General features: G+C 55.7%; 2 protein-coding genes across 11 annotated transcripts; one reads left to right on the top strand and one right to left on the bottom strand.

Annotated features, from left to right (window-relative positions):
• Nucleotides 1-406: 406 nt before the first annotated feature.
• FBXW5 (F-box and WD repeat domain containing 5) lies at nt 407-19,795 on the bottom strand. 6 transcript variants are annotated; one of them, XM_075111926.1, is made up of 10 exons: nt 19,686-19,795; nt 19,280-19,493; nt 16,539-16,696; nt 15,752-15,926; nt 8,540-8,688; nt 6,692-7,172; nt 3,774-3,921; nt 2,934-3,146; nt 2,177-2,429; nt 407-636 (listed from the first exon to the last, which is right to left on the bottom strand). In XM_075111926.1, exons 2-9 carry the CDS (start codon nt 19,470-19,472, stop codon nt 2,183-2,185), a joined length of 1,764 nt encoding a protein of 587 aa, XP_074968027.1. In that variant the 5' UTR covers nt 19,473-19,493; nt 19,686-19,795; the 3' UTR covers nt 407-636; nt 2,177-2,182. The 6 variants fall into 6 exon arrangements, with proteins under 6 accessions (XP_074968027.1, XP_074968028.1, XP_074968023.1 ...); XM_075111927.1 differs by having other exon boundaries at nt 19,668-19,688; XM_075111922.1 differs by having other exon boundaries at nt 407-2,429.
• C8G (complement C8 gamma chain) lies at nt 19,327-24,171 on the top strand. Of its 5 annotated transcripts, none has more exons than XM_075111945.1 (8): nt 19,327-19,412; nt 21,134-21,273; nt 21,955-22,014; nt 22,110-22,180; nt 22,500-22,607; nt 22,908-23,009; nt 23,330-23,368; nt 23,907-24,171. In XM_075111945.1, the coding sequence occupies exons 2-8, from the start codon at nt 21,221-21,223 to the stop codon at nt 23,918-23,920; spliced, it is 447 nt and encodes a 148-aa protein (XP_074968046.1). In that variant the 5' UTR covers nt 19,327-19,412; nt 21,134-21,220; the 3' UTR covers nt 23,921-24,171. The 5 variants fall into 5 exon arrangements, with proteins under 5 accessions (XP_074968046.1, XP_074968045.1, XP_074968043.1 ...); XM_075111941.1 differs by lacking the exon at nt 19,327-19,412 and adding an exon at nt 19,941-20,356; XM_075111944.1 differs by lacking the exon at nt 21,955-22,014.
• The last annotated feature ends 1,419 nt before the right edge of the window (nt 24,172-25,590 follow it).

The following is a 25,590-nucleotide window of genomic DNA, read 5'->3' as shown; positions in this document are numbered from 1 at the left end:
CAGTGCTTGCTCCCTGCCTTACCTTGTCAGTGTCTGTTAGTGCTTGGAAAAACAAGAAACCAAGGAAGCCAGGATGCTCCAGCCCCCAGACTGTCCTGGAGCCTGCAGCGATCAGCCTTGGCAGAGAAGAGCTTTCCCAAGGCTGCCATGAACTGCTATTCCACTTCCCCAGGGCTGTCCCATCCTCTTCCCTGAGGGCAAAGATTTGGGCAATTCTCTGTCTCTCTCCTCTTCTGTTGTTTCACAGCTTTCTGCTCACACCCCACAGCCCAGGGCAGGTTACCTTCACGTTGGTCAGCTACTTCTGCAGTGCCCCAGCAGATGCAGGTGCAGCAGCATGACACTTCTGGCCTCGGTTCTGTTTTAGTAGAACAGCACTTAGAAAAACAAATGCACATTGCAGAGATGCTTTAGCAGAGTATTTATTCAGTGCCATAGTGAAGAGCAAAACTCAGTACAAACATAAACCTTCAGTGCCTTGTTTACAGCTACACCGAGCCGAGGGACGAGAGATTTCACAATTGTGGGGGAGGAGGGAGGAAGGTAGAGGCTGTTCCTTCGCTGTGTGACTGGACAGAGCTGGATGTGGATCCTGTGCACACACACACACAAAGGACTCCCTTGTTTCTGGAAGTCCTACGATGACAGAAAACCTGAGTTCAGAGGTTTTGGATACAGCCATGGGCACCCACTGGGGCACAGCAGAACGAGGGTACAAACCCTCCTGCCAAGGGCCACAGGAGCTGTTAAAGCCATCAGTGCATATCAAGACAGTATCTGCTGCCTCTGTTAAGTCTATTTGCAACCCAAGGCTGTGAGTGGCACAGACAACTGCCCTGAGCGTTCCCAGGCGAGTCCTGAAATGCCTCCCCCAGCCCCTGGCTGCAACATGGCTCCTTTCCAGATACAGCCCAGAACCCAGCTTCCAAGAGCGACTGCAGCTCCCAGAGTCACCACTGGCCCCCAGCCATCTATGTTCCATATCTTGACTTGGCCTAATTTTAAGACTCTTATATTTGGGTACCTGCTGGAGGGAGAAAAGCTTCAGGGACAGACAGAGTAAACACTACCGAGTTTGTAATCCCTTCAAGTGAGGCAGCTCCACACTCAGAGGGGTCCCTGGGAGGAGCTGACCACAGAACGCACAGCCTGTCAGCCCAGGTGGAAGGAAGCTTATTCAACTGTCACTTCAGGCAGAGGAGGGCTCCGGTCATCTGTGGGTGAATACCTGCAACCACCCATGGGTGCCTACACCTATTCACGGAGAACATACCAAGAGAACCTAAAGTGCCACAACTTCAGTAGCGTGGGAGGGAAGTGACCGCAAGACCCACCAGCCATCCTCATGGCTGCCCCCTTGGGAAGGGATGGCAGATCCCCTTAGAATAAATACATTACCAATGCCATAGCTTATTTAAGTGCTACTTACTTAGCAGAGGAAGACAGAGGCAAAGCCAGCACCATGTTGCCACCAGTCCCCCCCCCCCACTCTCAAGTTTGGAAACTGGCAATACCAACAGGTAGTTGCTAACAGAAGGCATCGATGGGGCATGGGCTGCATGCCCAGGGGCCGCACGAGACCCCAGCCAAGCCCCTCCAGCCCTGCCTCCCCCACTGCCCTCTCGTCCCTGCTGCCCTTTGGGGTCAAGATGCCATGTAGGAGGAGGCACTCACACCACCCAGCAGCCAGATGAGTTTTGGGACAAACAAACATTAATAAAACTACTATATTACGAGTCCTGCAGTAAGGCAGCACAGCAGTGTACCACGGCTTCTGCCAAGTGCTCTGCAGCCAGTAGCTCTCAGCAAGGTCAGCCACATCCCACACTTGCACAGTACAAACACTGGAGACGTGCCTCAGTCTGTTCTCAGAGACCAAAGCTCACCTAGAGAGAGCTGTGTGACCAAGTAGCAGCGTTCATGAGAAGCTGTGGGGAGCCTAACCTGCAGTGACCAGCTCGGGCTGCTGCCTGCCAGGCCCAGGAACGGGCCCTCAGCTCATACATTCTGTCTTTGAAGCAGATGCTCTGAGGAGGAAGCAATTCCCACTACAGGGGTCCCTCCTAACTTGGCAAATGGGATTCGTGTGCCCAGAGCTTGTCTCTGTTGTGCAGGCCTCAAAGCTCTGCAAGCTCCAGAGGTGGCTGCAGTGAGGAAGCTGCAGGAGCAGGTGTACCTGGGTTCAGCTTTTCTGGTTCATGAGCCAGGAGAACAGCAGTTTCCTAGGCCCAGGCTTCCTGGCCTGCTGGACGCGCACCACGCGAGGGGAGCGCCACACCTTGATGGTGGTGTCATCGCTGGCTGTCAGGAGCAGCTCCTGCTCCACTGGGCTGAACGCCACCGAGTTGACCACGTTGTCATGCTGCAGCTTGGCTAGACAGATGTTATAGTGCCGGTCCCAGATGTAGCCGTGGCGATCCTCTGCCCCACTGTGGTGGACAAGACACTGGTAAAAGGACCTCACCCCAGCAGCCCTGATAACCTGCTGCTCCCAACCCCCTTCCTTCTGCACAGACGGAGGTGGAGGATACCCCAGCCTGGCCAGAGGCCCCAGCCTCCATCTGCAGCCCTGTCACCCATGAGCTTCAATCCGAGCAGGCCAGCTCCCTCTGGGATCCAGAGGCTGTTTGAAGTGTCCCTTCAACTCGCCCCACCGCACCTACTGCCTGCAGCCACCTGCTGCCAAACATGCCACAGCCCAAAATTTCCCCGTTCCTCACTGATTTCACAACAGGACCAGAGCAGACAGCCTTTACCAGCACCCTCTGATTCAGTCCTTCTGCGCTTTATTAACCTCCTCCTGCTCTGCTCACAACACACAGGAGTTTCCAGCATGTGGACCAGCCCTGCTTGCACAAGCCATCCTGCAGTGACAGCCCCAAAGTCCTCCTGGATGCAGAGTCAGCATCCTGCCCACCCCCATCACCACACACCTTGCTACGAAGTCCCTGCTGACATCCAGGAAGATGAAGAAGCACTCCTCGTTGGGCGTGTAGGCCCGATGCGCGCGGAGGGCTCTTTTCACCTCCTTCATTGTCTTCAGATCGAACACGTGCAGATCGATCTCCTCGGCGATGGGAGGCGGCTGCATCGGGTCAGAGATGACGCAGTCCCGAGGCCAGGCACGGCTGTTCACGTACAGGTACCTTGGGGAGGGGAGCAGAGGGGTTACCCTGCACCTCACCACAGGTGGCAAAGGTCACAAAGCCCCAGCAGTAAATGTGCAGCGTGGTCAGGGAGGGCAGGGACTGAGCAGTTTCTCTGGTCCTTAGCAAGCCTGCAGTTCTGCTCACTAAAATCCAGGCTAACACAGAGGAACATGTTGCTGAACCACCTTCTGCACCATTTGGAAAGGAAAGGGCTACCACAATTGGGAAGGTGAGTCCTAGGGGCTAGGTCAAGCCTCTTTAATCCCACTAAAACCAACTTTAAGGATGGCAGTGTTATTGATCTGCCTCGGGAAAAAGACATGTTGGTGTGGGCGGCTCCTTCAATCTTAAAATGCTCCTTGCCTGACGCTATCCTGAACCAAGCTCAGCAGCACAGAGGAAGGAAAGCATTCCTGCTGAGATCTGGGGGGATGCTGAGGCCATGACACATGTCGTTAGCAAAAGGACACACATGGGATGTGAAAGAGCAGAGCAGCCTATGCAGGCACTCTGCTCCACCTGCTACAGTCATTTCTTCTCCTGTTCACCCCACAAAGCCCCCAAGCAGCCGAAGCCCACGCCCTGCAGTGTCTGACGCCAGCACTGCCATCTTGCCACACTCACCTGTGGTCCGGGGAGAGGCCCATGCCAATGATGTGCCCATGGATGTCAATGACGTGATCCAGTGAGTCAAAGAACTCATCAGAGCGCCTCTCCTCCCCAAGCACCGGCCCAGCAGTCGTCATCTGATGGGGCAGGATTCTTTTAATCCCTTGGGGACAGAAAGCAGAATCAGGTGGTTCTGCAGGCTGCTGCCAGCAGACAGCGGGGCTGGTGGAAGTCCCCAGGCTTCAAGAAGGGGCTTCCCTTAGTGCTGCTAAGAAAGGAGAACTGGCTCACTGGCTGAGGACTGGGACAGGGCTGCTGCCCCTGCCAGGCTCCTTCAAGCTCTCTCAAGTGGTGCTTTTTGCCAGGACGCTGCCCATAGTGACGCACTGGCATGTTCAACCCCAGCCAGGGAGGTGCTCAGTGCCCAGCTGCCAACCCCGCTGGTGCAGCCACACCTTGCACCAAGCCCAGACTGCAGCGCACTCTGAAGCACAAGGAAGCCGCGCTGGCCTGCAAGACACTAGTTGCAGAAAAGTTCTTCTCCTAAATGAATCCTTGGGCTGGGCCCATTTCCTGCAAAATCCAGCCTGGAGAAGGCACAGCAGGACATGCTGGCTGTGGCAGGGCTTTCCCCCACCACTGTCAAGCGTAGACGGGGGTCAGCCCCAGAAAGCTCCAAGGACAGGGGTTTTGAACTTCCTGACTAAGGGAGACACATACTATGGATCAAGCCCTCTCCCCTTCCAGCTCTAGACAGAGGTCCCAAACACAAGCCACCCACAACGGCTTCCTAGAGGACTCCTGTGAGCCTCAGCAGCTCTTGGCCACACATGGTCTTAATCCTCAGTGGGTCCAAGAGGATGTCCCATCCCATTGCCCCTCCAAGGGAACCACAGCCCAACACCCTTGATTTTAGTCCTCTCCCACAGACCTACAAGGTAGGGGTGGCACTGCACTGCACCTCAAGTCCAAGACCCTTCACATCACTGCATCTGAACCTGGGCAGCTCAGGGCCTTCAGGACAGGACCTTCACTCTTCCACCTAACTGGCATTGCTCAGCGACACCTTCATCCTCTTTTCCACAGCACTACACCCCCAGTTCCAAACTCAGCTACATGGCCCATGCACACAAGCAGAACAGATGGCTTTGCCCATGACTCAAGCCTGCCACCAGCACAAGGGAGACAGGAGTTCAAAGGACACTCCTGTGGAAGTGCTGGTGTGCCACAGATCAGGCAGGATAGTGCCGATGTCCAGCAGCTGGAGCACAGCTCCCATCAGCAGCTCCAGCCCAGCAGCCTGGCAAGAGAAAAGCACAACAGAAAGCTCTTTCAAGTACCAGCTCCCTGAGGGCGGACAGCAGATGTACAAAGGCCAGTTCGACACATCAACCGATGGGCAAAAATAACATTGTGCAGTGACTCATGGCTGGGAGAAGAGCCGAGTCCCTCCAAACAGCCAGTCTGTGCCACAGGCACTGGCTGCCAGCCAGGGAGTCACTGGAGTTCAAAGGCACCAAAACCCATGGCCCTGGGAGGCTGCGCTGGAAGTCAGCAGAGTCCAAAGGCAGACACTGCCTCTGCACCATGCTTTGCCTTTGCTCGCTGCAGGCCCCAGCCTGTGAGGTGGTGTTTGCTCAGCCCGGCAGATGAAGATGCCGCGCTGCTTACAGGGCTGAGTCAGGGCAGACCACCCACCACGCGTCCCGAGGCAGGCCAAGGTCCACCACATCTGTCTGCAGATCCAGCCACGGACAGGAGCACAGAGCAGAGCTACACTCAGTCCAGGTCACATTCCTAACTTGGGTGGGCAAAGACCAAGTGACTTCTCTGCATTTCCTACAGCTTTGGAACTGCCTTACTGGGCTGTACTGGTGCAGGACCAAGTAACAGAAAGGTTAGAGAGCCTGCAGCAGGAAAGCGAGGCTGTAATTGTGCAAGCTGCAAAAGGAACTGAAACTGTCTAGCTTTACAGAAGTCTTCTTGCCTGGAAGCAGCTCTCCTTCCCTCCCCACATTTCTACTAATCTGTCTTGTCCTTTCCACTGAACTTCTCCGCTACCTTTAGGGGCTTTTGGAGAAGCAGCCAGGCTACCTGCTTCTGCTCATCACTGCACCGATTTCCTATAAATTCAGACTCTGCTAGTCCCCGTGCCTCAACAAGAGAGCCCTGGATGAGCAAGGGAAGTCCTAACCCAGAAAAAGGTCACCAGCAGCACCATTGCCTGGCTTGTGCTGCAACTACAGCCCACTGTACCCCACTGAGCAAGGAGGCCGAGTGCCAGCAAGCTGCCTGGGATCAGCTTGCCATGGAAACACCTGCTGGGGCAGCTAATAATCCACCGTGAAGCCTCTTCAGTACCAAAACAGAGGTGTCCCAGTGTCTTGCTGAGGCCAAAAGGCATATGATACAGGGTGATCACATGCTGGGCAGTGGGGTAGTCCAGAGCTGAGGTGCACTGCACAAGCAACACACGTGAACTCCAAGCTGCTCAAATTAGTCTTGCCCTGATGCCCTCTCCACCCCCACAAGACAACAGGACCGAGGCCCTTCCACACACTCCTGTCAGGGCAATCACTGCCCTTCACATCCACCCACTTGTCTGCGACTCATGGCTGATGTCCTTAACTCAGGAGTTCCTTCTTGATCTTCTGCTCAGCCCTTGCCATGACATTCTTGTTTGGCCATGTGTCAAGCCTGGTAGCCACCAAACAACCCTCAGGCAAGTGCTTGCAGGGTGCAACCCCCTTCAGTGACCACAGGCATCTCAAAAGCCTCCTGTGTCGAAAATCCAGTAGGCCCTCGCAAAACTGCAACTCACCACAAACAGGCAGCAAATAAAACAGGTCTTTTCCAGACTCAAATTCGGAGCATAGCTGCAGCCCACAACCCCAGGGAGGATGGCATGCCCTGGGCTCAGACCACAGCCTTACCTATCTGGTGTGGGGAGTAGGTGAGGCATCCTGTGGTGAAGATTAAGTATTTTGTCTTGCTGTTGCTGTCTGTGGAAAGCAGGTTCAGCTCAGGCGGTTTAGTTCTGTTGCGTACGAACAGCTCAGCCACCTTCGTCTCCAACTCTGTCTCGGTCATGGCAGGCCTCACACGGCCCTCCATGATATCATCAAAGAACTGCTGCAGCCCATCCTCTGCTGTCACACCCCTTTCATCTGGCAGTTCCTGTACTGCTGGCTTGGGAATTTGCTTGGGCTTGGCTTCCTCTTCCTCACTGTCACTGCCAAGATCAAAGACTGGGCAGGTGGAGGAAGCAGCTAGCTGCTCCTCATAGTCCAGGAGCAGGTCCGGGGAATCATATCGGCTGCAGTCAGCCACCATCACGGTCCGGATAGTGCTGGCATTCAGGTTCTGGATTTTGAACAGTCTCTTCACTACATTCACATTCTCAGACTCTATGCCCTGCAAGTAGAAAGGAGAAGTAAGCAGGAACCACCTCACGTCACTCCTGCAAGCTCAAACCAAGAGCCACCTGCCCAGACCTTGAGCCAGCACAGCAGACACCAGCCACACACCAACCTCTCTTCGCACTGCTGTATGGAGCACTGACCATGAGAACCAGCCCAAGAGGCTGGCCAGCTTCATTGCACTCCTTCTTACCTTGGGGGTGGGCACACCGAGAAAAATAGCTCCTGCAGGCAGCCAACAGCAGAGCTGGGGAACACAGAGGCTGGGCAGCCTTGCTGCCACCGCCCCTGCCTGAAGTCATTAGCTGGTGCTGCTCGGTGCTCTACACAACCTTCAGGAACAGGCCTCTGCGATAAACAGCTGCAGCATGAAGCGCCATCCCCCTGGCCTACAAGCAGCTCTGGAGTTTGAACTCCATGCTCCTGGAGTTCGCCTGTACCCCTCAGCAGGACCAGCCTGGTTATCTGCTCACAAACACAAGTAGCAGGTCTCTTCCTGCCTATCTGCTCTGGCAGTCTGCAGCTGCACTTCAACAGCCCCTGTCAAAGCGTGCAAGGTCCTTCCTCACCTCTTGGAGAGGGAAAAGATAATGATGTAGTGTCAGCACAGCACAGAGATGTGGTTAAAGGAAGGGTCTCTGCTACCAGAAGATTTCACCCAGGGCCAGCATCAATCATTCATGTTAAAAAACACAAAACGCCAAGATGTGCAGCTGTGACACCAAGACAGAGGCAAAATATGGGAGAGGAACATGTCTGAGCAGGACAAGTGCCAGAGAACGAACAAACAGCAAATGAGCAGCCTAAGGCCAGCACACACTGATCTCCAGGTCTGATCACAGCATAAGAGACAGCACCTGCCCCACAGAAATGTCAGCAAGGACAGGCAAGGCTGAGCTCAGCCTCCCAGCTGCTTCTGGCTCCTGGGAACAACATGCTGAGCTGCCAAGTGGGAAAATGGCCGTTGCTCAGATACATGCCAGACTACAGCCATCCCAGGCCCAGCTTCATACTATCGAGGACCTCAGCAACCCTGCTGCAGTTCAGCCACTCTCCTTGTTGAGCAATGCATGCTCTAGGGCACTGTAGTCAAGTCCTCATCCCAATTAGTGGGGCAAAAGTTAATGGAAGCTGAGGGTAGAGTTGGCATATTGCAATGGGTACCACAACACCAAGCATTGAGGAACCTCACACAAGGGTTGCCTCAAGCTCAAGAACCTGAGGGCAAGTCAGAGGAGACAAACAGGGAGGATGGGAGGACTGGGCTGTTCTTTCCTGCTCACACCTCCTCCGCAGCTTTTCCTCCCCCAGGAGCCAGCAGGAAGCTGGACTGCCTGTGGAGCTGGAACAAAGGCACCTCACCTGGAAAGCATTGTTCAGCCACAGCACAGAACAGGAGGTTATACGCCCAATCCGATGCAGATTGCCAGATATCAAGTTGGTTTCATTCAGCCAGCAGCCAAACACATCATAGGGTTTATTCCTCACCCTGGAAAGCAGCGTGAAGTTCTCTGGAAGGGAGGGGAAACACGAACGTGAGGCAACAGCTCCCAGCAAGGGCTCTGGAGGAGCCATGGCAGAAGACATGGAAAGTGGACTCATGTCTCTGCAGGAGAGGCACTGATACAGCACCTCTGCTGCAAGCTGAGTGGACACTGCCCAACAACCTTCCAGCTTCCAGCCACCACTATGGAGATGGATTATTTTTGTCTCTTTTAGAGAGATGTGTGGGGAGAGTACACCCATGGGAAATCTAAATAAAAGGGCAGCCAGATGGAGGCAGACCAGAGAGCAATCTAACCTCACAGCCTTTCTCTGAGCAGACACCCCAAGGACAACAAGTCAAACACGTACAGAACTTCTTCACTCCTGCCCCTGGGGCTCCGCCTTTCTGAGCAAGACAGCTGTGCATTTAGCAGCACTCCTTGAATTTTGGCACAGTGGGACTATAGCACATCTCTGTCTACATCTCAGCATTTCGCTGAGAGAGAACACAGTTGGGATTACCAAGTTTCACAGAACTGAAGCAGAAGAGGTGATGCAGACCCAGATGAATGAGCCTCAGAAAGCCACATGAGACCTCAGGGTGGGACTAGCACCACTTGAGTCAGAGATGGTGGCTTCAAGACAAGAGGTAATGTGGATGACTCTTGCCTCATCCAGACTGTCACTTAGCATAGAAGTTAAGTGAGAATAAATATATGCCACACTGCCTTCAGGTGATGATGTGGTGACCTGAGCAGAGTTAAGGCTATCTGGAAGGTTTACCCTATGAAACTGTGTCATGGTTTTAGCTGGGATAGAGTTAATTTTCTTCACTGCAGCTGGCACAGTGCTGTGCTTTGGACTTTGTATGAAAACAATGCTGATAACACACTGATGTTTTAGTTGTTGCTGGGTAGTGCTTGTACTAGTCAAGGGCTTTTCCAGCTTCCCATGCTCTGTTGGGGGCACCAGAAGGCGGGAGGGGAGGGGCACAGCTAAGAGAGTGGATTCAAACTGGCCAAAGGGATCTTCTATATCATGTAATGTCATGCCCAGTATGTTACCTGGGAGGAGCTGGCCAGGGGAGGGAGGCAGCAATCGCAGCTTGGGGACCAGCAGCATCAGTCAGCAGGTGGTGAGCAGTTGGATCATTTGTGGTTTGGGTTTTTTTCCTTTTCCCCTTTTCCTTTTTATTATATTATCATTGTTATTATAATCATAATCAATATTATCATTATTTTAATTATTAAACTGTTCTTATCTCAACCCACAAGTTTTTTTTTTTGCTTTTGCTCTTCCAATTCTCTCCCCCGTCCCACAGAGGTGGGGGGAGTGAGCGAGTGGCTGCGTGGTGTTTAGGTGCCGACTGGGGCTGAACCACGACAGTCCTTTTTGGCGCCCAACATGGGGCTCAAAGGGTTGAGGTAATAACAGTTGCTGGCCACAGCATAGACTCTGTTCTCAATATTAGTTTATCCAATCTGCACCCTGCTCTTGTATTTGCTGTGTCTGTTACAAGATTGGTGTTGGTTTTTGTGGTCTGCTTTGCTCTGCAGTCATTAGTGATGTTCTGCCTGGGAGAGCTGTTTTTAAAACATTGGCCTTCAGTTTTATTTGGTATTTGAAGTTTATATTGAAGCCGTTACTGTACGGCGGGTACCACCTCATGGATACAATTAGCAATTGTACCTCCTCCTCTGAGAGGTTTTTTATGGAGGAAATACAGAACGGCACCTTAGCTGCCATCGTATATAATGCCTCCTCCTTTATTACAACAACTTTTTGGTATCTTGAACATCCTTGGAGAGTTAAGATACACCTGTTGGTATTGCTTTGGCAGACGGTTTCAGCTCTGTCTAAGGTTAATAAGCAATTTAAGAATATCATTCAGAGATCTGCCCCAAGGCTCGATAGCTATGCGTGGCAGGGTATGTGGGATAGTGTGGGCAAATGCCTAAGACAGTGGGCACCCCCCGTGACGTGGGACTTTACTCCTGAACAAGTGCAGAATCCTGAGAAATTAGTAGAATATTTGGAGGAAGTGTGTTGTCACCCTGGCCATCCCAGAGAGATACAAATCACTGCAATGGGCTGGGGCCTGGCCCATGCCTATCGAGCCCTGTTTAACACTGTTCAGTACCCCCAAGGGGAAGAGAAGGCCTCTGTATCTAAAAACAGAAAGACAAGGAAAGCAACAAGCACTGCAGCCACTCAACCCCCCATGACAGATGCTGTGGCTACTCCAACCCCGGTGACAAGCGTTGCAGAGAATCAACCCATGCCAGTATCAGTTGCCCCCATACACAAGAAGAAATCCTGGAAGAGAAAGTCAACTCATTTGGAAAGAGACGATGAAGAAGCAAGGCCATCATGAGGAGAGGAGGAAGAAGAGGAAGAACTTGTACAAGAAACAGAAACTACCCGATCCCTGTCCTTGAGTGAGTTGCAGGATACGCAAAAAGATTTCGGCCATCGTTCAGGTGAGCACATTGTCACCTGGCTGCTCCGATGCTGGGATAATGGTGCCAGCAGTCTGGAATTAGAGGGGAAGGAAGCCAGACAACTGGGATCTCTTTCTAGGGAAGTGGGCATTGACAAAGCAATTGGAAAAGGAACACAAGCCCTCAGCCTCTGGAGGCGACTCCTGTCCGGTGTGAGAGAAAGGTATCCCTTCAAGGAAGATATTGTATTTTGCCTAGGAAAATGGATGACCATGGAGAAAGGTATCCGGTATCTGAAGGAACTAATTGTGCTTGAGGTGATTTATAGTGACCTGGATGATCAACAGTCATCCAAAGATCCAGACGAAGCCCAGTGCACACAACCCATGTGTCAGAAGTTTGTATAGCGCGCACCATCGACGCATGGGAACTCATTGGCAGTAATGTCCTGGAAAGATGGCAAGGCACCAACAGTGGCAGAGGTGATTGACAGACTCTGGGATTACAAAGCAACTCTCTCTTCCTCCCTCATCTCAGCTGTGGAGAAACTGTCCCGGGAGGTCCTGGAACTCAAAGAAGGTATGTCCTACTCCCCAGCGGTACGGACCAGTATCTCAGCCATTAGGAGTAAGCGTCCCTCTGCTCCAGAGAGAGGATACACACCATGAGGCACCCTATGGTTTTACCTGCGTGACCACGGAGAGGACATGAAGAAGTGGGATGGAAAAACCTACCTTGACCCTAGAGGCACGGGTACATGAGCTGCAAGGGAAAACAGTCACTCAGGGGGGTTCTTCCAGGAAAGCTGCTGTTCCAGGTTCCAGCAAGCAATTCCCCAGACAGAGGAGCAGAAGCGCTGATTTTATTTCTGATCCTAATAGAGACACTGTGATTCATATTTACAAGAAGTGAGTGACGAATACTATGATCAGGACTAGAGGGGTCCTGCCTCCAGCCAGGTGGAGGAAAGGGATAACCGGGCTTACGGGACTGTGTGGATCCAATGGCCTGGCACGTCCGACCCACGGGAGTATAAAGCTTTAGTGGACACCGGCACACAGTGCACCTTAATGCCATCAAACTATATAGGGGCAGAACCCATCAGCATTGCTGGAGTGACAGGGGGATCCCAAGAGCTAACTGTATTGGAGGCCAAAGTGAGCCTAACCAGGAATGAGTGGCAAAAGCACCCCATGGTGACTGGCCCAGAGGCTCCGTGCATCCTTGGCATAGACTGCCTCAGGAGAGGGTATTTCAAGGACCCAAAAGGGTACAAGTGGGCTTTGGTGTAGCTGCCTTGGAGACGGAGAGAATTAAACAGCTGTCTCCCGTGCCTGGCCTCTCAAATGACCCTTCTGTTGTGGGGTTGCTGAAGGTCAAAGAACAACAGGTGCCCATCGCCACCACAACAGTGCACCGGCAGCAATGTCGCACCAACCGAGACTCTCTCATCCATGACCTCATTCACCAACTGAGGAGCCAAGGAGTCATCAGTAAGACCCACTCACCCTTTAACAGTCCCATATGGCCAGTGCGGAAGTCTAATGGAGAGTGGAGGCTAACAGTAGACTTATCGTGGCCTGAATGAAGTCACTCCACCATTGAGTGCTGCTGTGCCAGACATGCTAGAACTTCAATACGAGCTGGAGTCCAAGGCGGCCAAGTGGTATGCCACAATTGATATCGCTAATGCATTCTTCTCAACCCCTCTGGCAGCAGAGTGCAGGCCACAGTTTGCTTTCACTTGGAGGGGTGTCCAGTACACCTGGAATCGACTGCCCCGGGGGTGGAAACACAGTCCTACCATTTGCCATGGACCGATCCATAATGCTTTGGAACAAGGTGGAGCTCCTGAACACCTACAATTCATTGATGACATCATCGTGTGGGGCAATACAGCAGAAGAAGCTTTTGAGAAAGGAGAGAAAATAGTCCAAATCCTTCTGAAAGCTGGTTTTGCCATAAAACAAAGTTAAGGGACCCACACAAGAGATCCAGTTCTTAGGAATCAAATGGCAAGATGGACGTCGTCAGATCCCAATGGATGTGATCAACAAAATAGCAGCCATGTCTCCACCAACTAGCAAAAAGGAGACGGAAGCTTTCTTGGGCGTTGTGGGTTTTTGGAGAATGCATATTCCAAATTACAGTATGATCGTAAGCCCTCTCTATCAAGTGACCTGGAAGAAGAATGATTTCAAATGGGGCTCTGAGCAACGACAAGCCTTTGAACAGATTAAACAGGAGATAGTTCATGCAGTAGCCCTTGGGCCAGTCTGGGCAGGGCAAGATGCAAAGAACGTGCTCTACACCGCTGCTGGGGAGAATGGCCCTACCTGGAGCCTCTGGCAGAAAGTGCCTGGGGAGACCCGAGGTCGACCCCTAGGGTTTTGGAGTCGGGGATACAGATGGTCCGAAGCCCACTATACTCCAACTGAAAAAGAGATATTGGCAGCATATGATGGGGTTCAAGCTGCTTCGGAAGTGGTTGGTACTGAGGCACAGTTGCTCCTGGCACCCCGACTGCCAGTGCTGGGCTGGATGTTCAAAGGAAACATCCCCTCTACACACCATGCAACTGATGCTACATGGAGTAAATGGGTTGCACTGATCACCCAGCGGGCTCGAGTAGGAAACCCCAGTCGCCCAGGAATCTTGGAAGTGATTATGGACTGGCCAGAAGGCAAAGATTTTGGATTATCACCAGAGGAGGAGGTGACACGTGCTGAAGAAGCCCCACTGTATAACAAACTGCCAGAAGATGAGAAGCAGTATGCCCTGTTCACTGATGGGTCCTGTCGCCTTGTGGGAAAGCACCGGAGATGGAAGGCTGCTGTATGGAGTCCTACACGACAAGTAGCAGAAACTGCTGAAGGAGAAGGTGAACCGAGCCAGTTTGCAGAGGTAAAGGCCATCCAGCTGGCCTTAGACATTGCTGAACGCGAAAAGTGGCCAGTGCTCTATCTCTCTACTGACTCCTGGATGTTGGCAAATGCCCTGTGGGGCTGGCTGCAGCAATGGAAGCAAAGCAACTGGCAGCGCAGAGGCAAACCCATCTGGGCTGCCGCACTGGGGCAAGATATTGCTGCCCGGGTAGAGAAACTGGTTGTAAAGGTACGGCATGTGGATGCTCACGTCCCCAAGAGTCGGGCCACTGAAGAACATCGAAACAACCAGCAGGTGGATCAGGCTGCCAAGATTGAAGCGGCTGAGGTGGATCTGGACTGGCAGCATAAGGGTGAACTATTTCTAGCTCGATGGGCCCATGACACCTCAGGCCACCAAGGGAGAGATGCAACATACAGTGGGCTCGTGATCGAGGGGTGGACTTGACCATGGATGTTATTGCACAGGTTATCCACAAACGTGAAACGTGCGCTGCAATCAAGCAAGTGAAGTGGGTAAAGCCTCTGTGGTGTGGGGACGATGGCTGAAATATAAATATGGGGAGGCCTGGCAAATTGACTATATCACACTCCCACAGACCCGCCAAGGCAAGCGCCATGTGCTTACAATAGTAGAAACAATGACTGGCTGGCTGGAAACATCTCCTGTCCCCCACGCCACTGCCCGGAACACTATCCTGGGTCTGGAAAAACAAGTCCTGTGGCGACATGGCACCCCAGAGAGAACTGAGTCAGACAACGGGACTCATTTCTGAAACAACCTCATAGACAGCTGGGCCAAAAAGCACGGCATTGAGTGGGTGTATCACATCCCCTGTCACGCACCAGCCTCTGGGAAAATCGAACGGTACAATGGACATTTCATAGACATTTTATGGGGGTGGTCCATAGACTAGGGGAATGATAAGTGAAATCTGTATGAGAAGGCAGGTATGGGTTGAAATTGTATTGGATAGTATGGGACCTGAGCATGACGTAAATGATACGAAATAAGGGGTGGATACTGTCATGGTTTTAGCTGGGATAGTGTTAATTTTCTTCACTGCAGCTGGCACAGTGCTGTGCTTTGGACTTCATATGAAAACAATGCTGATAACACACTGATGTTTTAGTTGTTGCTGGGTAGTGCTTGTACTAGTCAAGGGCTTTTCCAGCTTCCCATGCTCTGTTGGGGGCACCAGAAGGCGGGAGGGGAGGGGCACAGCTAAGAGAGTGGATTCAAACTGGCCAAAGGGATCTTCTATATCATGTAATGTCATGCCCAGTATGTTACCTGGGAGGAGCTGGCCAGGGGAGGGAGGCAGCAATCGCAGCTTGGGGACCAGCAGCATCAGTCAGCAGGTGGTGAGCAGTTGGATCATTTGTGGTTTGGGTTTTTTTCCTTTTCCCCTTTTCCTTTTTATTATATTATCATTGTTATTATAATCATAATCAATATTATCATTATTTTAATTATTAAACTGTTCTTATCTCAACCCACAAGTTTTTTTTTTTGCTTTTGCTCTTCCAATTCTCTCCCCCGTCCCACAGAGGTGGGGGGAGTGAGCGAGTGGCTGCGTGGTGTTTAGTTGCCGACTGGGTCTGAACCATGACAAACTGCAATTGGGATCCCTTTGCACAGATGGTGGGAGGCAGGACAAGCAGAGGTCAAGGCCACCATGCACCCAAAGGGGAACAGAACCCCAGCACCCACCATTTCACACCTCCCAGGAAGCCCCACTGAGGGTGAGGGTGGTATTTACCCATGCTGATTACAGCAATCTCTCCTGACGAGGAGTTGTGAGGCCCCACAAAGACACCTGACACCAGAAGGAGGGAGTCATCAGAATTGAACTGGGAGAACTGTGTGTAGCTCCAGTTGTATGGCCTCATGTTGGAGCTGTGCTGCAGGGAGATGTCCAACTCATTGCTCCAGATCTACAGACAGAGAGATAAACAGTCAGGAAGCTGTTGAGAAGCCTGAGAGTGGTTCCACTTTATCTGTTCTGCCAGAACGCACCAAGGCAAGAAAAAAAAAAAAATTTAATCGAAGACCCTATTTAACTGCATCCCATTCCTGATTTCCCTGTCAATTCCCCTGACAGAAAATAACCAACAGCTTTGGAGAGTGGCTAAATGTAGGACTGCTTCTCCATCAGCCAGTGAGAAGGTGTTCAGTGAATGGTACAGTTCAAAGAGATCTCTCCCAAGGCAACCTCTCACACAAGACAACTTCTGCAGTGGACAATTATCTCCACAGCCTTCGTTAGACCCACAGCACAACAGGACTGATTTGCAGCCAGAAAGCAGCTAAAGTGAGGAAGGCACCTTCACACAGGCTGGACCTGGAATCCACAGCCCTCAGGGCTACATTTGCAAGAGTCATTAGTTCTGAGTCTTTGAGAACAACTCGGCATCTGCAGGAACCAGCCTAAGCCCAGGTACACCTGGTCAAACCTCCCCTCCCCAGACTTCCTAAAGGCTGCTCTCACAGCTAAGCCCCACTACAACAGCGCTGGAAGGGCTGTGCAGGGCAGTCTGCCACTTTACCTTGACAGTACAGTCCTTGGAGCATGATGCAAACAAACAGCCAGAGTGGGAGAAGCTGAGGTGCAAAACCTGGTCATTGTGCTCCTTCAGGGCCTGCACTTCCACACAAGGGATGGTGTCATAGAGCCTCTGGAACTCGTCATACCAGGAGACAGCGGCTGTAACACACGAGCAGGGACACAGGACAGGAATATAAGTGAAGAGAAGGGACAGACCTGAGCTAAACATGGCAGCCGCAGAGTCAGGCTTTAATAAGTGCAGACATGACTGCTGCTAGCAATGCCAGGAGCTCCGCTGGGGCCACCATCCCTGCAGCTTCAGGCCAGTTAGCAGGGCTTAACGTTTTCTCAGTAGCTTCCCCACTCCCACACACAACTTGCTTTTCTTCCAGTAAGCACACAACTCCACACCGTACCACTACTTTCTAAACAAGTACAGCCACTGCAAGAAACATCCAGGGCGTAGCTGTTAGCTATCTAACAAAAAAGCCTTGCTCAGGACAAAACAGCCGTCGGAACTATAGACGTGCTCCAGCACAATGCAAACAAATCTATCATGTGATGAGAGAGAAGCTGCTCCTCAGGGTATCGGGCTCTGCTCTGATTATCTTTATCTTGTCTAACACAGAATTAAGAAGGTCCAGAATGGGTACGAGACCAGGAAAAACACATCTCCGCAAGATAAGAGACTAGAGAAAACAAGACAGAAGAACAGGAGCTGGATGCAGTGTGCCAGGGCTGAAGAGGAGCCCTGCAGAAGGGGAGATTGGAGCACACTCACAGAAGTCACACTGATGGCCAGTTAAGAGACAAATAAAGAGGATTTTCAACAAAGTGGCCGGTAAGGCAGCCTACAGACTTCTTGCAGCAGCAAGTCCTGAGGAAGCAAAGAGGATTAGACATATATATGGATAAGGGCCAATTTTCCCAGTTACACTGAACAGGACTGAAGGTTTTTTTGCAACTTGCTGCAGCCCAGAAGGCACCTGCTCCTGCAGGCAGGGAGCAGCTTGCCACCAGGACATCCCACCACTCCTCACCTTCATCCCCCTCTGAAGCTCCCTGTTCTGGCCCATTTGGCTGGGAAGAAGCCTGGACAGATCCTATCTGACCAAGCAATCCCAACATTTCCTCTCATAAGACCCACTGGATACCATTCCCTAAATCACAGAGGGGTCCAGGGCAGGCCAGCTGGCAGGGGATTCCCCAAACTCCTTCCTCAGCCCCTTCCTGAGCCTGCCAGCCACCACCTGCCCCCACTGCCTCATGGAGCTGCCTCACAGCTCCAGAAGCACAGCCTGGGAGGCGCTGGAATACATTACTGAGTTACACCAACTACTCAATCCCCATTAGTGCTAAAGAACAGGGCTGGCAGCTTACTAATTGTAGGAGGCTGGAATTGAAGGAGCTTGGTCAAAGAGCCTCAGATAAAACCTAAAGGTAACTTCCCCAGCCCCATGCAGCTCGCAGGTTCTGTGCAAGAGGAATCATGCAGCCTGAGTCCTCCCATCCACATCCCACCTATCCTCAGGAGCCTTTTGCACTGGTGTTTCTCACTGCAGGGAGATGGGCTCCCACTGCTTGATCTTTGGTGTTTCTTCCTGTCCTTCTGCAGCAACTGCAACTTAAGATCAAGAAGCCAATTCCCTCTGCTGTGGCCACAGCTGGGAGCACCCACCACATCCTCAGGACAGAGGATGGAGCATGGCACCCCCAGACCTCTGCAGCACACTGGGAATGGGCTTTTCAGACTCCCAAGAGAGACCCACCATGGCAGCAGGTCCCTGAGGCTGATCTCAGCTGGTACAACAGCACTTGGTTAACCTTCCAGATGCACCTGGTTCCAGCAGGGAACAGAGCTGTGATCATACAACTGCTGACAGCTCTGCCCAGGGAATGCCCTGCCAGGCTCCGTTGATGCGGACTATTAATGGGTCATTTTCCTACTGCAATTCGAGGCCAAAAATCAAGTCTGACCAGCCCTCACAAAGTGGGTCAGCAACTGCCTTAGTGTTTACCCACTGTACAGTTAAATCGCTGCACACCCACCTCCCTCTCCAGGCAGCACGCACACACATTCTCTCTCCACAGCCAGGCTGCAGCTGCTGCCTATGTCTTATGGAAATAGTCTGATCAGCTAATGTGTACTTGCAGCTCTTCCTAGTCCAGATGATAAAGGGACAGAGCCTGAAGCAGAGGCTTGCTGTGAGGTCCTGATCAGGAAAAGCCAGCTGTCATTATCATGGAATCCAACTGGGCTGTGATGTAGCAGCGCACAGTGACTCACTGCATCTCCTTAGCATCTCCCTCAGCAACGGCAGCACCCAGACAAGCTGTACAGTAGCTACCAGAGAGCACCTGCCTACAGAGAGCTCAGAAACCACCTTTCTGTGAAAGAAAGTCAGAGCATTTTCAACCATCTGATGCGCCTTTCTGAAGGGCTTGGGCAGTTCCACATGCACATCGCCACCCACGCCTGCAGACTAACGTGATACAGTTCAGCGGCTCCATCACCCTCGACGCCACAGGACACAGCAGCAGCAGGGGAGGGTACTTCCCCCTGCTGGGCTCACAGCAGGGGGACTCTGGTGCCGCCGCCCGGGGAAGAGTCTCCCAGGGCCGCCGTAGGCCTCGGGCGCGCAGCCTCCCGGCCCGGCGCGCCTGCCGTGCCTGCTCGGCGGGTCCGGGGCGGCAGCCAGCCCCGCGGCAGCCCCGCCAGCGCCTTCCCGCCGCGCAGCGCACCTGGGTGCCGGGGCACCTCCCGGGAGACACGGTAGTAGCGGTAGAAGAGCTCCTTCCAGAGGAACTCGTCTCGGGCCACGGCGCGCCACTGCTGGCACACCAGCCCCACCGAGAGCACGTCTACGTGGTCCAGGTAGAGGAAGATCTCGTAGAGGACGCTGTCGGGGAGGAGGGGGCCGCCGCCCGCGTCCATCGTGTCATTCTGCCGCCGCGCCTGGAAGCAAACAGGGGTGAGGCCCGGCGTACGCAGCCCCGGGCCGGCGTCCGCCCCGCCTCCGCCCCCCACGCCGTCCGTCCGCGGCCCCACCAGACCGCCCGGGCGGCCGCCGCCGCCGCCGCCCCCTCACGACACCTCGGCGGCCCCCGCTGCCCCCGCCTCCCTCAGCACCGTTTCCGACTTCCCCACCCCGCACTTCCGCCCCGGCTGTCGTGGGCCGCTCCGGCCGCCCCTCTCAGTGGTTCCCCCCCCTTCCAATCACCGCGCCGCTTTCTGCCGCAGGCCAGAGAGCATGAGCCCAGAGCGCCCAATAAGGCGCTAGGTGCAGCTAGCCGAGCGCGGAACGCTCGCTCTCAATCGCCCCGCCCAGCCTGATCAGACCACGCCCCTCCGGTTCAGCCCCCCGCCCCGCCCTCCCCAGTAGACACCGCCCCATCCGAGCAGGCCACGCCCCATCGCCTGCGGGGGCGGGACTGTCCGAGACCCCCGGGACCCCCGCACATCCCCGCCCGGGATCGGGCCCCGCCGCACCCCCGGCGGCCCTGCCCGCCCCGCTCAGGGCGACCCCCCCGCCGGTCCCGACCCTGACCCTGGCCTGCCGCTCCTGCAGGCCCCTGCCGGGCCCGGCTCCAGCCATGGTGCCCGCCTGACCCCGTCGCCCTCCCGCCCCCGCCGCTTCCCGGCAGAGCGGCCCCCGCCGGACCGGCACCATGGCTGCCCTGGGCACCCTCCTGCTCCTCGGCCTGCTCCTCACGGCCGCGCCGGGGCTGGGGCAGGGGCCGGGGCGGCGGCGGCGGCCGCCCCCTCCCCAGAGGCCGCTGGAGGAGGTGGCGGCTCAGGAGGGGCTCAGCCTCCCTGAGGTGAGGGGTCGGGGCCGGGCTGGGCAGGAGGCTGGGGTGCAGCCCGTCCCCCGTGCGTCCCCCTCCAGGGCTGGCCCTGCAGTGTCCCCCCGGCCCACAGCATCCCCCCCTCCAGACCTGCCCCTGCAGCCCCAGCCCCGCGGCGCAACCCCCACACCGCAGTAGGGGGGGCACAGGAGCCTGAGCCCAGCTCAGCCCCCCAGGCGCTGCCCGCAGAGCTGCCCCGTGAGGCAGGTGCAGGGGCCGAAGCCTCGCCAGGGATCCCCGTCCTGGCCGGCGGCCACCCGGCCAGACCCCCGGCTCCACGGCCACCTCCATCCCCAGCCCTGTGGCTAGTACGGCCGTTCTCGGGTTTGGCTTTGGCTCTCGCTTCCCCCCGCGGCGCTGGGCATGGCCTCCAGCTCAGGGCTCTGCTGGGGGATCCAGGGCAGGGTCGGGCAGGGGAGTGGAGTGCCTGCCCACCACACACTCAGGGCTGCACTGGGGTGCTCACAGCCTCCCTGGCAGTATGAGGCATGGAGGAATGCCTTGGACAAGCCCATCCCGCAGCCCCCCTGCTCCAGCCTGTCCCTATGCCTGGCTGTCCCACCTGCCAGCTCCCAAACAAGGGCAGTTGGGCCCCATGGGCACGCCAAGAGGCCAGGCTGTGGGCGGAGGTGCCAAGCGAGCAGAGACAGCACCGAAGAAGGGTGCTCGGGGTGGTGGGTGCTCAGGGCAGCGGGGTGGTGGCACCCCAGGGTGGTGGCCTGGCAGATGGTGCTACCCCCATGTTTGCAGCTCGCAGGGAGGTGGTTCCTCGTCGGTGTGGCCTCCCGCTGCAGCTACCTGGCAGAGCACAGCCACCAGCTGGAGGCCACTGCGGTGATGGTGACGGTCCTGGATGGGCAGAGCCTGGCCATCAGCACCTTCAGGAAGCTGTGAGTGACGCCAGCCACTGAGGCCACAGGCAGGGACAGGGACGCTGCAGGCAGGTCAGAGCAGGGCCAGAGCCCTGGGATGGGGACGCTGGATGGGATGGGGACGCTGCAGGCAGGTCAGAGCAGGACCAGAGCCCTGGGATGGGGACGCTGGATGGGATGGGGACGCTGCAGGCAGGTCAGAGCAGGACCAGAGCCCTGGGATGGGGATGCTGGATGGGATAGGGACGCTGCAGGCAGGTCAGAGCAGGGCCAGTGCCCTGGCCACAGGCTCTAAGGAGAGACCTGCCCCAGAGCAAAGTGTGGATCTCCTCTGGGATGTTTTGTGGTAGAAGCCCTGGCCATGGCAGGGCTGGTACCCTGCCACCCGCACAGCCACCAGCCCAGGGTGGGCTTGGGCTGCCCAGGCTGGGCAGGGTGGGGGGCAGCCACACTGGGGAAACTGAGGTACTGATCAGGCACGTGGTTGCTCCATGGCTGCCCAGCCAGGGGCCTGTTCTCAGGCCCACCCCAGCAGCAGCATGGCTGAGGAGGGGGGTCCTCAGCACATCTGTGGGTGCTTCCCCCCATCCCCAGGGGGTCTGAGGGGCTAAACCAGTCTCAGAGCTGCAGGGAGGGGGCAGGGACCCCTTGGGTTCAGCAGGTTTTCAGGCTCTTTGTCGCTTCCTGTGTCTCTGTGAGGCTCTGGGACATCCTTCTGCAGCACCTCCCTGAGGAGAAAACAAAGTCCCAGGAAAACAGGTCCTGTGTGTGCCCTGGCAAGTGGGGCAGGCAGGGATCTGGACTGGATCCTCTCCAGCCTGTCCTGACAATCTCTTCCTCTTCTTCCCATACAGAGACGGGATGTGCTGGGAAATCAGGCAGCGCTACCTCCCTGCCCAGGCCCATGGATGCTTCCTCCTGAAGGGTGAGGGAGGCCAGGCTGCAGTGGCAGGGGGGCTGCAGGGACTGCAGAGCTGCAGCCCCCCACTCCTGCTCTTGGCAGGGCTTTGGTACCAGTGTCCTCCCTCCCAGTATTCCACCTCTGGGGTCTCCAAGTACCCCAGTGCCAGATGCCATTATGGGCAGTGCCATGGCCTGGTGCCCACTGGTGGGGAATGGCACCCTGTGGGGCTGCATCCACTCTGGACCTGATTTTCACCCCTTGTACACCCCACTCATGGCAAAACAAGGCCCCTGGATGGTGCCTAACCAGGACTAACCAGGGCTGCCATTGTCTTTCCTAGGCCGTGGCTATGGTAGCAGGGTGGATGTTGTGGTGGGCGAGACAGACCACAGCCACTACGCCATCCTCTATTACCAGACAGGTCGGAGCATCTCCATCAAGCTCTACGGTGAGTCGGTGCTTGGGGTCTTGTGGTGGATGAAAGGCAGGGTGGCAGAGGGATGAGAAACCCATGCTGGGCTCAGGGGATGCCCGCCAGAGCCCTGGAGGACCCAGAGGCAGAGATGGGGTCTCCCTGAGGATCCTGGTCCCCAGATGGAGAGTTTTGTCCCCGAATGCTGTGGCAGGGGAAGCCAGTAACCAGCATCTCTGAGCTGAAAGTCCCCTTGGCCCTGACCTTTGCCATGGGGGCATGGGGGGCTTTGGGGCAGAGCTTGTGGCTGCTGACAGCACCTCTCTCCCCACGCAGGACGGAGCAGCCAGGTCAGCAATGCTGTTGTGGACAAGTTTGAGCAGCGTGTCAGGGCTATGGGCCTGAGTGAAGACGTGATCTACTACTTCCCCACATACGGTAGGTGGCACACAGTCCCCTGGGAGCAGGGGGCATCCATGGCGAGGGCTGTGCCCAGGAGGGGCCCGGCAGTGGGTCTGGGGTCTGTCCCCTCCAGCATGGGGAGCAGGAGGCATATTCAAATAGGTTTGAGCAGCTTGTGACCCTGTGTCACCCAAAGTAGGGCCACGTGTGGGGTCTGTCTTCATGCTGTGGTCACCCCAGGGACAAGGGTGCAGGGTGCAAGTACTGGGCTGTGCTGCACAGTGTCCCTGGGGTGCAGGACCAGGAGGTCCCGGGTGCCCAAGCAGGGTGACAACCCTGGGCTCTCTCTCTTGCAGGGTTTTGTGACGCTGCAGATGAGTTTCACATCCTCGATGGTGAGTTGCAGATCTCAGGCGATGCACTGGGCCACCCCATGTGCCAGGCTTGGTCCCACGCTGGGCACTATATGGGTTGTTCCTTCCCTGGCTGTGGGCTGGGCACACCAGGCTGGATCCACACTGCACCACAGCTGTGTGGTCCTGCCCCAGGAGCACAGAGAGGTTGGTCTAGCATGGGGGGTCCATGCCAGACCATCCTCCAGGACAAGGTCCCTCCATGCCCTTGTGTGGGGCAAGAAGGTGGCAGACCATCACCCAATATGGGCATCAGATGCACCCTGGCAAAGCAAAGCCCCATTTGCCCCCTACATGGGTTAGGCTGGGGTTAGTGTGGTCTATATTGGTGTTTCCTGGGGTGGGGTCTGGTCTGGGATGCAATATCCTGGGACAGGGACACACTGGGGTGACGGCTGGGGTCCCTGGGGACAGCTCCATCCCTTGTTGGTGGTGCTTGGGGAGGCAGAGGTGGGTCTCCAACCCTGGTGTTGGGCTCTGACACCTCCCCAGGCCCTCAGCACTTTTCTTTCCCTTCCAGAAACAAAGCCATAGATGCATATGGCATTGCCAGGAGGTCCCCAGAGCTCAGTCCTCGCCTTATCCAGCCACCTACAGCCATGGAAGACCTAGCCTGGGTTTGGTCAGACACTGCTGCAGCTAACCCTGGGTTCCCCAGCTCCTCCAGCTGCACTGGCAGCTGTGCCTGTCCCTGTTCTGTCCCCCCACAGCTTTGTGTTGCCCCTCTGCTCTGCACACCGGTGCCCTGCAGCAGCCTGTGACACCCCAATAAATGCCTCAGAGAAAAGTCTGTGTCGAGGCAAGTCACCCCTCAATGTGCTCCAGCAAGGCCAGCGCTGCCTCCACCCCTGGTCTGCTGGTGCTTCTGGCCTGGGGGACGCCGGGGGGTGCAGCGGGCCCATGCAGCCTGCAGCCCCCTCCATGCAGCACCATTGTCCTCTGCCCAACCATGGGACACCAAGGCAGGAATTGTGGCAGTTCCCAGTTTACTCTGGGGTACTGTAGTGCACAAGAGTCTGGCTGGTGAGCGAGGGAAAGCCCTGAGCGCCCAGCAGAGTGCGGGGAAAAACACCGTGCCTGGTGCCATGGGGCCAGGGCCTCTTGGGCTTGGGGGGTGCTGGGGACTGGCGCAGGATTAGCCCTTTGCCTGGCACTTAAGCCAGGAGATCCCTCAGGGAACCCAGAGGAGGAAACCTTGGCCCCGCAGTAGTCCTGCTGGTCCCCAGGGCCTCTGAGGCAGTGAAATACTTCGTTCTGCTGGTCCAGCCCTGTGGACTGCATTCCCCAAGGGGCTGCTGCCCAGGCCAGACTCCTGCCTGCAAGGGCTTCCCAAAGCCTGCCTGCACAGTCAGCACCCCACTGCAGAGCCAGGCAGGGGACATCCTTTGCATGCTCTGAGCACGCTGCAGGTGGTACAGAGGCTTGGACTAGGGGTGCAACCAGGGTAGAGGGGCTGCAGCCCCAGATTTAACACTGCAGGACCCCTCTCCCCTGCACATCCAGCCTGGCCAGGGCTGACCTGCCAACACGCTGGGGCCAGGGTGTTTTGGGCAAGCGGTCCCAATTTTGTGGTGCAGGCTGGGCTATGGAGGGGGATAGGGAGCAGGCCCCAGCTGCAGGCTGGTGTGCTGCCCCGGCCACCCTGCAGCCCCTGGGGTGGAGAGCAGCCCTCTGCCCCAGCACCAGCGTTTTGCAATCTTTGCGGAAACTGGTAACACATGTTGTTTATCAGGGACTTATGTAATGGCCCACCACGTGACTTGCGTGAAGCAGCCCCTGTCCCCGCTGCCCACGAGCGGGGCAGCCGTGTCCGGCCATGCTTGCAGACCCCCCAGGCTGCCTGGCTGAGCCTGGCAGAGTTGGGGTGTTATGGATCCAGCTCACTTTCTGCCCTGCACCCACCTGCACCCCAGAAGTGGCTGCACTGTGGTAGAGCTGTGGCAGGGCAATGGGAGGTGAGGGGAGAGCCCTCCCCTCCCACCCTGGGGAGCTGGGCTGTCCCCCAAGAACCCCCCCTGCACTGTGCACCCCGGTTCAGTCCAGCACCCATTTATCTGGCATGAACCCATTTCTGGGGTGCAAACGCCCCGGTTGTGCCTAAGGGTCTGTGTCCAGGCACCGCAGTGATCCACAGCCCGGGTACCCCCATCCTGCCTGTGCCCCCCCAGCCCTGGCAGCAAGGTCAGCCTGCCCCATGCTGTCAC

This window comes from Phalacrocorax aristotelis, chromosome 17 (genome assembly GCF_949628215.1).
Source record: "Phalacrocorax aristotelis chromosome 17, bGulAri2.1, whole genome shotgun sequence".
Lineage (NCBI taxonomy): Eukaryota > Metazoa > Chordata > Aves > Suliformes > Phalacrocoracidae > Phalacrocorax > Phalacrocorax aristotelis.
This window is presented reverse-complemented; position numbering and strand designations above follow the sequence as displayed.